The 13,522-nt window shown below is 33.5% G+C and overlaps 1 protein-coding gene across 1 annotated transcript in view; it reads left to right on the forward strand.

Moving 5' to 3' along the window:
* Positions 1-13,522, forward strand: part of CNBD1 (cyclic nucleotide binding domain containing 1) — a 519,625-nt gene that overhangs the window by 375,587 nt on the left and 130,516 nt on the right. Inside the window, exons 7-8 of the mRNA XM_027870893.1 lie at positions 2,577-2,714; positions 8,748-8,880. Of these exons, the coding sequence (XP_027726694.1) occupies positions 2,577-2,714; positions 8,748-8,880 (271 nt within the window). The remainder of the gene's footprint in view (positions 1-2,576; positions 2,715-8,747; positions 8,881-13,522) is intronic.

Raw genomic sequence — 13,522 nt, forward strand, 5'->3', positions numbered from 1 at the left:
AAGAACAAGATAGCAAACTAGCATTTATATTAGAGTTTAGGGTTTTATGAAGCTCTGTACGTGTCATCTAATTTGACCACCACCATAACCGTGGGAGGAAGTTGTTGTTATTATTCCCATTTTGAAGTTGAGAAATATGAAGTACAATCAAACAGTAATTCTCTGAGGAAAGAATTTAAGTAATCTTCTTAATTTCAGGTCCAACATTCTGTTTGCTGCATCACTTTTTCACTTAAATAACACACAAAATCTCCTAACTCTGCTACTCACTACCTATATGAAATTAAATAATTACATGTCTTTGGACCTCAGTTCATTCATTTATAAAATAAAGGGGTTGAACTTAGATGATGTCCAAGATTATTGCTTGCCCTAAATCTTCTATGATACAGGGTGGAAAATTGGATCAGTTATTTTCACCCCAAAACTATCCCTCTTCTTAATTTCCCTATATTCATGGCATTTCCATTGGACTAATTGAATCTTATAATCATCATTTTGTTTTTTTTAAACAAATTTTTATTTGTATTTATTTAGTTAATTTTCACATTGGCTAAATTTCCTCCTATATCTTCTCTCCTAGAGAGCCATCATACCTGACAAATATTTTTAAAGAAGAAAAAAAAGAAGAAAAAAATCAGTATAACAAAAGAAATCTGGCAATATATGATATAGTTCACATACATAGGCCCCCAGCTCTATGAAAGCATGGTGAAAGGTATCTTCTTTGTTAGAGTCATGTTTTTTCTTTGTAATTTTGAAACATTCTTTTTCTATTGTTCTGTCATTTTTATTTTCTTTTACATCATTGTAGTCATTATGTATGTTATTTTCTTGTCTTTGCTTACTTTATTTTGCATTATTATATGCAAATCTTTCGATGATTCTCTGTATTCTTCATATTTATAGCTTTTATAGCACATCATATCCCATTACATTCATGCACGTCACTTTTTCTATTCCCTAATCGATACACATCTACTTTGTTTTCACTTCTTTGCTGGCACCTAAGTGCCGCTATAAATATTTAGATGTATTTGGAAATCTTTTTTTTTTTTTGATAATGACATTCTTGGTGTATATGCTTAATAGTAGAATGTCTGGATGAAAGGTTATGGACATTTTAGTCACTTTATTTGCATAATTGAAGTTGTTTTTCAGAATGGTTCTAGTAATTTATAGCTCTACCAACAATGCATTAGTGTGCATGGATTCATTTTAAAGTTCTCTCACCTCCTCACTGAATCATTTTAATGTGTAATAAGTCCTACCTTAATGATGTCTCACATATCCACTTTTTGTTCAACAACAAACTTCAAGGTTTACTATTGCTTCAAAGATTAACAAAAGAAAAGGAAAAGAAAAAAAAAACCTTCTGACTGTATTTAAAGTTTCCTTCTATTTGTTTCTCCCTTTCATGCAAGTTTTGTGCCAAATAAATTATATCCCTAGCTTTTATTTTCTTTTGATTTCATCCTTCATTTTCCCACCTAAAATAAATTGTCCACCCATGCCTGAAATACACTCTCTACTGATTTCTGTCTTTTGAAATCATCTTCAAGTTTTTTATTTTTAACCTCTTCCTTTCAGCCTTCCCTGATCTCCCAAAAGGGGGAAGAGATCTTTTTCTCTTCAAATTTTCTTAGGTTGCTCCAATCTTCCCTTTACACCATCACATTCTACCTTGTATGATGCTTATTTTGGACATGTGCGTATACATATATACACACATATATACATGCATATATACATATATGTATGTGTATAGACATATATACACATATACATGTATATTTCTACATCTCTCTGTGTGTATATATATGTATATATGTATATATATATATATGCACATATATGCATGCATGCTGTTGTTCAGTTATTTGAGTTGTGCCCACCTTTTTGTGACTCCACTTGGTGTTTTCTTGGCAAAGATATTAGAGTGATTTGACACTTCTTTCTCCAGCTTATTTTATAGATGAAGAAACTAAGGTAACCAAGGTTAAGTGACTTGCCCAGGATCACACAGAAAGTAAGTGTTTGAATTTGTATTTGAACTCAGGTCTTCCTGATTCCAGAACCGGTGATCTCTATCCACTGTGCCACCTCTCTTTGTCTCTATCTCTTCATCTCCATCTGTGTGTATGTGTGTGTGTATGTGTGTGTGTGTATGTATACACGTATGTGTGCACACACCCTCATATACTCTAACAGCAGGGTATATCTATCCATCCATCCATCCATTCATCTATCTATCTATCTATCTATCTATCTATCCATCCATCTAGCATCTATCGATATATCTATCTATCCATCCATCCATCCATCCTGCTCTTAGATTGTAAGTTCATTGAGGGAATGGATTACATAATTTTTAAACTTTGTATCCTCGGTGACTAATATAGATTGATCATAACGGCGATTAATATGTTTGAGAAATTGAATTGAATTGAATTGAAATAGTGTAGAGTAACCTATTTAGGTGCAATGTAGAGTCTGATCCTTCAGTAGCAGCGTTGAAGTTCAGACACAGATTACTTTGTCCGATGCCCCCACATTTCTTTTTGTTTTCTTTGCAGCTTGGTCCCTGGAATGGCTTTGGCACACTGATAGAGTTGCCTGAACCTAAGTTGAGTTCAAACTTGTACTCTCTTATCATGGAAGAGGATTGTGAACTTCTTAAAATCAATGCAAAGGAGTATGCCAAGATTAAAGAGGTACAAAGGCTATATTCCCTGGTGTAAAATGGTTATATATAATATAGAAAATGTAATAACATTACAAATTATGTAATTTGTAGATATTATCATATTATGTAAGAATGTGATACAACATATATTAGCTTATTATGTGTATATGTGTATCTGTATATAGAAACATATATAGTTATATATAATTATTCTGTTTAGTCATATATACTTGTATAGAATATAATATACATTGAATGAATTATGCAATATAATACACAGTCTATTGCAATATATTATATCTTAACTTATATTCTATTATTATTAAATATAATATAAATGTTTATTATTTTATGTGTATACATATAAGCACATATTATTATGTAATATTTATATCTATATATTCTTATAATATATTACATATTATATAATATAATACACCTGTGACTAATTATATTATATAATATGGCATACTTTATCTTATTATAGCATATTATAATATTGTATTAATATTATGTAGTATAAATTATAATGTACTAAATATTATGTTACAGAATATGCAATATACTATGATATACTATATATGAACATATACAAACAAATGGAAATATTTATATATGATACACATTTATATGAATATGTATATATAGACACAGATCTGTGCATATACATATTATGTATATATATATTTATATATATGCATACATATCTATCTATCTATCTATCTATCTATCTATCTATCCATCTATCTATCTATCTGTGATGACCTGGCTGTGTTTAGTGTATTAGGGAGGCCTACTCTGTGTATATCATAGTGCAGTCAGATCTAATGGCACTCACTTTTATTTTTGACCAATTTAAATTCAATCAACATTTATTAAATGACTTTATGCAAGAATCAACAGTATGCAAGGAGAAGAATCATTACTATAAATAGTGTGGGGTTGTTAGCAGTACATTCATTTGAGACTTCAGGTCTCCTCAGATTTCATGTTGTAATCATTAGAGTTCAGATTTGTGCAGGCTATGAAGGCAGTGAAGTTTTATAATTCATTTCTGCAGAGGGAGACAGTGTTAATGACATCTTCCAAAGTACAAAAAGTCCTGAAGATTGTTTCACTGCATTAACAATTAAAAACACAAACACATATAGGTTTCCCTTCCCATTCATCTAAAGGAGACTGAATGTTTCCACAGGCTCAGGTGTTTGCTAAACTTGACCATCAAAAGATAAACAATCTAATCAGTGGAAAAACAAAGGAATAGTGGAAAGTTTCTTTTCAACCAAGCTATGACTATCAATACCCTATTATGCCATTTATTTTCCTGCTACTCCCAAGACTTCCCAAAAATTAAAAAAAAAAATGATGCCTGCAATCTGTTGAACAGGGGTACAATTCCTCTACCCCAAGAACTCCCTGGACTACAAATAGCCCCTACAGGGTGTAGCCCAATACATCTGCTAATATTGTCTTGCAGAATGTGAAAAGTGAACTTTAGACAAAGAAGAAATTGCTTCTGGGCTATATTGTTGTGCCTCGCTGTGATCTTTAAGTGAACTCCTAGAAGGGAAAATGCCCTGGAAACCACTTCCCCCACTCCCAAGATGACCTCACCAGACAGTGTTTCCATTGTTTTAGTAATATTTACTGTTACTTTATATGAGAGTTTTCATTTGCTGGGACAATTATAATAATAATCTAACTTCAAATGGTGCCTTCTTCATATTGACCAAAGAGAATTGAGAGTGCAAATGTTGACTCCATTTAACTGACGGGAAAGTAAGCTCAGTAACTCAGTTTAAGTGAGTTAAACATGACTCCATAGCTATTGAAGACAGTTTGAACCTGCATCTCCTAAACAAACATTCATTATTCTTTCTACTTCATCACATGGTCTTTCCATTACAAGGTTTAAGAAGGAGGGAAAGAATCAAGCATTTATTAAGCACCTACTATGTGCCAAGAATTGTGCTAAGCCCTTTACAACTGGTGTCTCATTTAATTCTTACAAACCCTACAAGGTAGGTACTATTATTATCCCCATCTTCAGCTTAAAGAAACTGAGGCAGAGGGAGGTGAAGTGACTTACCTAGGGTCTCACAGTTAGTAAATGTTTGAAGCTACATTTGAACCCAGGTCTTCCTGACTCCAGGTCCAACATATTATCAGAAGAGATATTGTAAAGCACTTGACTATACATGTTATATAGTAAGTGCTTTTTAAATCTTTATTCCCATTTCTTCCCTCTATCCACTGTGCCATGTGGTGGCTATTCACAAAACAGCGATCCTATTTCCTATGGACCCTGAAGACTCATGCTGCCTTCCATCACTTCTTTCTTCCTCTCTTTACTCTTGTTAGTATATCCTTCCATCATGGAACAGACACTTCTGGCTTATTAACTGGTGATACCCTAACCCCATGATGTAACCTGAGCTGCCTACTCATCTCACTGCCTCACTCCTCACTCCACTCTGTCGTCTACTCAACTGTCAAATTGGTTTTCCTAAAGCACAAATCTGATAATGTCACATTCTGTCTCCTCTCCTCCACCATTCAATCAAATCCAGTGCTTCCCTATTGCTCCTGTAACTGTATATATGTGTGTGTGAGCACACACATACACACATATACATATACATGCATATATGTATATATACACACATACATGAGTATATATATATATACATATATGTCTATCTATCTATCTATCTTTTTATGTCCTTAAACCCTTCATAATCTGACCTCTTCTTACCTTTCTTGTCCTCTTATATATTACATCCCCCATGTACTCTGTGGTCTTCCCTGGCCTAGCTGCTCTTCTTTGTACACAATATTTCATTTACTGACTATTCACATTTTCTTTGGCTGTCTTTCATCCTTGAAGGAGATCTCCTTCCTGGAGCACAACACTCTGCCTCCTCTTCCCCTCCTTTATCTCTGCCTTATGGCTTTCCTGGCTTCCTTCAAATCTCTGCTAAGATATTACCTTTCTACAATAAGACTTTCCTGGTCCTCTTTAATCTTAGTGCCTTTCCTCTAAGATCATCTCCAATTTACCCCGCACATATCCTATTTGCTCATCACTATTTGCATATTGTCTCCCTTATTAGACTGTGAGATCTTTGAGAGTAGTGTCTGTCTTTTGCCTTTCTTTGTATTGCTAGCACATTGTCTGACACATTATATATGACACTTAATAAATGCTAGTTGACTGTTTCTAAGCCTGTTATTTTTTTGACCAAGTGACCCTAATGGAGCAAAACTGTAATATCTAGGGCTATAATTGTCAAAGTTAGAGCTCTATTTGTCAACTGTCACAAACAAATAACATTTTTTCTTTTAAAATGTCTCTTTCCAGTTTCCTTAAATAAATAGATGAATGAATGAATAACTGAGTACATAATCTGAAATACAAGAAGTGCAAAACATGGTCTCTGCTCTCCAGAAACTTATAATATAATTAAGGAGACACCCCACAAATACATAAATATACCTATGCACAATGATAATTAGCAAGGTGGCATATATTAAGTGTCAAATATAGAAACCAATAATATTAGCATTTCAGGATTGGGAGACAACAGCATGGCATGAGGCAGTCAGGGAAAGTTCCATGAAGTTGGGATTTAAGCTGGATGTTAAAGAAGTTTTTAAGGAATTGTGTGTGTATAGCATGACTGACAATGAGCATTCTAGATAGCCGGAACAGCAGGAGCAAAAAGATGGGAGATGGGAATGGCAAGTATTCATTGATTTCTTGTAGATCAGCATGGCTAAAATGGAGGGTTATTTTTATGAGAGTCATAGGATCATAGGATTACTAATTTGGAGTTAGAGAGTATCTAACTAGACCACCTCATTTAACATATGAGGAAATTGATGCCCAGAGTGATTAAAAGAATTGCTCTTGGTCACATAGCTAGTAAGTGGAAGAGTTGAGTTGGGAGTCTAGGTCATCTGACTCTTTCCTCTATATCGTGCTGACTTGTTGTAATTTTCAATAATAAATCATGGGTTTCCTAGGATAGTCCTGATTTTATGACAACAAAATATACTTTCTAACAAGAGGCTTGCCAAAGGAATAACTGTCTATTCAGAGCTTTGGTTCAGGGAGTAAGATCCAGGTAATAATAGTAGAACGGTGGCTCATACAGTAGGTTGTATTCAGATTAGGGAGGGTCTTAGAGATAATTGAGAGCCATTAAAACTTTTGAGTATGGGATTAGCATGAAAGCAATCTTTTAATAAAATTGATATTGTAAAGATCTAAGACATCCCCAAAGGCTTCATAATGGAAAATGCTATCCACAAAGAAGAAAGAACTATGGAGTTTGAATGCAGACCGAAGCATACTATTTGCTATTTTTTTTCTTCTGTTGTGTTTTGTTTCCTCTTTCTGGTGGTTCCTCCTATTGGTTCTAATTCTTACCTACGATATCACTAATGCGAAAATACGTTTAATAGGAATGTATATGTATAGCCTATATCAGATTGTGCGCCATCTTGGGGAGGGAGGGGGGGAGGGAGGGGAAGAAAAATTTAAAACTCAAAAGCTTATGGAAGTGACCATTGATAATTCAAAATAAATTAATTAAAAATTTTAAAAAAGAAGAAAAAAAAAGAAAATTGATATTGTAGCATTACCAATGCATAGTGTAGGACTGTGAGGGGCAGAGTAACAGGGACCCTTCCCCTCCATTTACACTGAAACTGCACTTGTCAAAGTCCTAATTCTTTTCCACTTCATTTATTGCCTCTTTGATTTTGGGCTCTCCTTTCTGTAAACCAGTCTGAATACTCCTAATAAAACTAATCTTTCTTTAATACTTTGATCAAAATCTTAAATACGTGGTAGTCACTCAATAAAGACTTTTGTTGGTTGATTTATAGTGTATAAAGAGTTATGGTGGACTTATTTTCTAATTTAATTCAATTTGGTTTCTCTCCATTTGCTTGTTAACCAATCCATAAGCATTTATTAAGTACTAACCATGTGCCAGGCATTATATTTATTATACCATAACCTCCTGACCCCTCTTCATCCACTTCCAGAATATATTTGAGGAAGACAGCATTGTTGTCTGGTTGTTTATGTTTGGATATACTGTCTCCCTAACTAGATTCCAAAGGCCTATGGCAAGGGTAGGGAACCTGCAGCCTCAGGGCCACATGTAGCCATCTAGGTCCTTGGGTGTAGCCTTTTGACTGAGTCCAAGTTTTACAGAACAAATCCTTTTATTGTTCTGTGAAGTTTGCATTCAGTCAAAGGGCCACACTTGAGGACCTGAAGGGCCACTTGAGACCCCAGGTTCCCCACCCTTGGTCTATGGTCATAGTAAGTTCTTCAAGATCAGAAAGGAGAGATCATTTCTTTTTTCCTAACATTCATACCCTATAACACAGGCCTTCCTGCAGTTGGCATTCCTTGAGTGCTTAATTAGTGAGTGGGACCAGAGAGTTAAGTCAGCAGACAGGGATATTTACCTGAAGAATGGACAAATTTTTCTGTCAGAGGAACAGAAACATGGTGTGAATTGAACATTGGAATTATTAATCCTGAAGCTGAAATCTACTTCTCAGGAAAATTGTTTTGATTTTCAGAGTGGCAGCTTTTTATTTCAAAGTATTGCTATTTCAGTTTTGAGCCTGAGAAGACTACCTTTTGAGTTTGATCTGATAGGGTGATGTGATTATTAAAAACAAACAATGAAATTTTCTTCAAATGCTTCAAAAAAATGGAATGTTATATAAAAGAATTTGTAAGTCTATGAAAAGTGAGAAAAGAGGGAAACAGAATTTAATAAGCATGCCTATGCTTATAATTCTTAAAAGGTACAAACATGTTCACTTTTCTATGGTCATAAAAGCAATGATTTTGCAGTGAATGTTATTCCTTCAGCATGTGCTTTATTCTACTGAATTCTAACCAGGAAAGACTGTTTTGTTTTTTTCTTTGCCAACCTCCATGATTGTGCTACTTTCTTTTTTTCCTATTTTCTTCTTACTATCTTCTTTTTTTACCTGGTGACAAACATTCTGAACGTTCACTCTCTTTCAGAAACAAGCTAAAATGGAAAAGCTTACAAGGGAGCAGCTAATCCATAAGTGCCCCTATTATCGAAATTGGCCTAAGCTTTCTGTAGAGGAGTTAACTGTCCACATTAAATGGAGGCGATACCCTCCAGGACATGGTAAGTTCCATCCTTTAATTTGTTCATTTCCATTCCAAAATATTGTCAGTCCAAGACATAGATTTAAAAAAAAAAGTAACAGATGAGATACATTTTTGAAGAATTCTCAAAACTGGTTATTTGCTTGAATAAGTGTCCATTAGTCCAGGGCATTCAATGTGGTAGACAGTTGATAAATATTTGTTGAATAAATTGATAATTTACATACAAGTTTTAATTGTTACAGAAATTATTGTTGGTCATTTTACCACATTAATTAATTAATTTACCACATTAATTAATTAATGTCAATTAAAAATATCCACTAAGCACCTACTATGTGGCACTATAATAGATACTAGGGATATAAGGATAAAAGACAATAGCCCCTGTCCTCAAGGCTTTTATATTCTTTGTGTAAAGATGACATCACATGTATATAAATAAGTAAATACATAGGAAAGCCAGGATAGAGAGCTATAATACTTGGGATTGAATGTTAGAAGGATTAGGGATGATATCTGAGGTGGTAAGTGGCACTTGAGCTGAGAACTGAAGTGAGGGAAGAATTCTAAGAAGATAAGGAAGAAATGCATTCTGGATATGAGGTGGGCCTATGTAAATATATAAAGATGGCAGATGTAGTGTTGAATTCATAGAAAAACTAGCAAACTTTTTGGCTAGGAAAAAGAGTTCTGTTCAGAAAAAATCTGAATGATAATGATATGATGATAATTCATGTCTTTTTAAAGCAATTTCAAGTTTACATATTTTTTACAGTTTTACAAATTCTCATGTGAATCCTGTGGAGGTAGGTTGTATGAACGTAATTATTTTGTCAGTATCTCTCCTAAGACACAAAGGGACCTGACACATGTTGGGGCGGGGAGGTGGGACAATGTTTCATTTTTTCTGGCTTTGACCCTACTCAGATAATCTGAGAACTATCTAACATCACCCAGCACTTTGTGGTCAGGTCTTCTTGAATGCATATTCTTCCCAAAACAAAACAAAAATAAAAAGAAACAAAAAGTTCATTTATTTATTTTTAAATTAACTCATTTATCCATCTATTTATTCATCTATGTATTTATTTATTTATATATTTATGTTCTCAGATAATCTGTGAATTTCACTAACATCACCCAGTATTTTGTGATCAGTTCTCTTTGAATGCATACTCTTCACAAACTCAAAAAGAAAAGGAAAAGAAAGCAGGGAAAGGTCAGGAAAAACAAATATAATTTTATATTTTATATAATATATAACATATATTATTATATATCTATTATATTATAATATATATTATATATTATAATATATATTATATATTATAATATATAATATATATTATAATATATATATTAGAACCCATAGAAATACCCATCAGTGTACAACCTCTCCCCAGAGGTTGACTTTGACATGGCTAGCCATTTAATAGGCAGAGCTCCTAGCTACAATTCTCTAGGGTACCTCCTTAGAACACGTTTCCTCCTGAGACTCTTTGGAAGATGGCACTGGTCGTCTGTTCTGTGTGCTTTATCTTTCCTTCACATGAGTCTATCTGCAGTTCTCTTCTGCTTTCATCAGATGTCATGAGTCTTTATTCACTTTCCTGTCCAGTGTCCTGTATAGTATGTCACTTTTCCTGTAGCTCCTTGTAGCTCAAAGCAGATTTTTATCCTCAACTTTCCTTGGCCACTCTCTTATGACTGTGCCCCAGTCAGAGGCCTTTTCCATAGTTTTATTGGGTTCTCTAGCCCTCCCTTTTATTAGCACTCTTTTACCCTTTTATTATAACATTACCAAACAATAAAAACCACTCCAGATTTCTCCCTTGCATTAGAAGGTACCTTAACCTTGGTCTCATGGGACACATTACCATTCATTTCTAATGCCTGAGTTCCTCTGGGCCTAACTGGGTATAGTTATACAAATTATGTAGAGAAATTTCCCTCAGCCTCCAAAATAGGAGACTGAGACTGGATGGGTGGATAGGATGACCAGAGCACTCCAGGTACCAAGAAGTAACCTTAATTATATTAGAAAGAGATAATTTACAGAGTTCTCTATAAAACTTTCAAAACTCTATTTTACAGATTGGTTAATTGAGATAAAAATAGATTAAATGTTTCCATTTCTATTTTCATCCTCACAGTCCTTTGTATTTGCTTAAATGTCTGTATGTATTGTGCCTCCAGTAGAATGTAAACACCTTGAAGCTGGAGACTATAATCTTTTTTGAATTCCCATTTCTTAGCATGTAGTGCCATATACACAGTGAGTGACCAATGAATGTTTCTTGAATTGAATTGGAAGTGAGAAACAGATTTGATAAAAATAATTGTTTATTATCCCACTTAATACTGTGTGTGGAAGAGATACAAAATACATTTATCAGATTTTGGAGCTGTATGTGGCCAGATTCAGTGGCATTAAATATTACAGGCTGTGGAAAGAATGTCAACTAAATTCCATATGCTATCTGAAACAATCTCTCAGTAATCTTTTTATTCCACTTCATTTGATTTATGTAATTACTGGGCTGACCTGACAGAGATAATAATTTAGAAAGACTTATATTAACTCTCATAAATACATGATTATATAAATACCACTGTTATTTCAGTTCAGAAGATAAAATTCTACTCAATTGATAACTGATATCTAATTGGATATTCATGACATGTTTGACCTGATGCAGTATGTTTCTATTTGCTATTTATGATATTATGTGAAAAAAATGTAATGGCATTATGTTGTGAAATTGGGGCAAATAAACTTTTCTGAAGGCAGAGTAACTGTTAATAATGAATAGAACCTCACTCTGCAAATCAGAAAATGTTGGTAGTATGTTTTGCTTTTCTAAGGACTCCCTATTTGGTGGATGTAGTGTCAGATTGTTACATCAGCTTCTATTTCCAGATCTGTCAAATAAAATTTTTATCTAAAAGTCAGTGTGAGAACATAGGACCGGAATCTGGGAAATGAGATATTTCAGATGTATAATGTCCGTATGGAATGGAATGGAATCCAGAATGCATTTTTTGTGTATATCTTTCACATGATGCACAGGACCCTGGTATATTTGTTTATTTTGTTTGTTTGTTTTTTCCACTCTAGCTAAATCCTACCCCTTTCTCCTCTTTCAGATAATTTGAATTTTTAATGATCTGACACCATCCAATGATTCCTGACTAATCTCTAAGTAGGTACACAATTCGCAAACTGAGAGAAAAAAAAACCCAAAAAACTTGCATGTCTACAAAATAAATAGACTCCCTATTCGAGCCCATAAAACTGATAGTACATATCATTAATCAGTCAGATCTACTTATTAACTATATGATTAGGGTAGTTCACTTACCCTTTGGGTCTAGTTTCCTTACCTATAAAATGAGGTTAATATTTCCTCCTTGATCTACCTCACAGAATGGTTGTGAGATAATGTACATGAAAAAGTTCTGGAACTATGAAAACATTTTATGGATTTAAAATGGAATGATGTCAGTGGTCTGCCAAGCATATCAATCAATGATACTGATGGTCTTGTGATGTTCCATATTACTTGGCATAAATCAAAATCTTTTAAAATTGTATTAGTCTAGAGAGAAAATTAAGAATGTGTGGGAGGAATTTTTTTTTAAAAAGATAATTGATCATTGATAGTGATTGTTAAATATTTATCAATCTGAAATGTAAGTGCTCAAATAATACACTATTAGCCACCTTTAGAAAACCATTAAAAATGTTTTAATTGACTAAAATCCATTTTATCTTTCTTACCTTCACAATTCTAAGAAAAAAGAAATAAAAGAAAGGCCTCTTTAATAAATATACATAGTAAAGCAAAACAAATTTCTATATTTCATATATGTTTACATGTATATATATCTATATACATATACACATTTATGTATGTATTAGATCTTTTGCAATCATGGTTAGTTTTTGTGTTCATTAGAGGTCTAAGTCTTTCAAGATTGTTTGCCTTTACAGTGTTGTTACCGTACACATTCTACTCCATTCCTTCTGAATCAATTTGTATGAATAATCTCGCTATTCTCTGAAACCATCCCCTTCATCATTTCTTATGGCACAACAGTATTCTATTAAATTCATATACCGTAATTTGTTCAGCCTTTCCCCAGTTTATGGATATCATTTACTTTCTTATTAATTGCCACCATAAAAGAACTGCTATAAATATTTTTGTACATATGGATACTTTTCCTCTTTAATTGCTTGGGAGTATAGATACACTTAACATGGTATCGCTTGGTCAAAGGGTAAGCTATTTATTAACTTTGGGGTATAATTTTAAATTGCTTTTCTATAATGGCTGGACTAGTCCCAAACTCCTGTAATAGTGCATTCATGTGCCCTTTTCCCTGTAGTCTTTCCCACACTTGACATTTTCCTTTTTTGCCAGTCTTGCTAATCTGGTGAATGTGTAGTAGACCTTCAGTTGCTTTAATTTGTGTTTTTCTAATTATAAGATATTTAGAAAACTTTTTCTTATTGCTATTGATAGTGTGAATTTCTTTATGAGAAAACTGCTTACCTATATCTAATTCTCATAAATTGTTTATCTTAGAAATGAGATCTTTATCATAGTCTTGTTACAAAGACTTTTGGAAAATCTTTTTGTAACCCTGTCTCA

The sequence above is a fragment of the Vombatus ursinus genome, unplaced genomic scaffold (assembly GCF_900497805.2).
Source record: "Vombatus ursinus unplaced genomic scaffold, bare-nosed wombat genome assembly UNPS02000577.1, whole genome shotgun sequence".
Classification (NCBI taxonomy): domain Eukaryota; kingdom Metazoa; phylum Chordata; class Mammalia; order Diprotodontia; family Vombatidae; genus Vombatus; species Vombatus ursinus.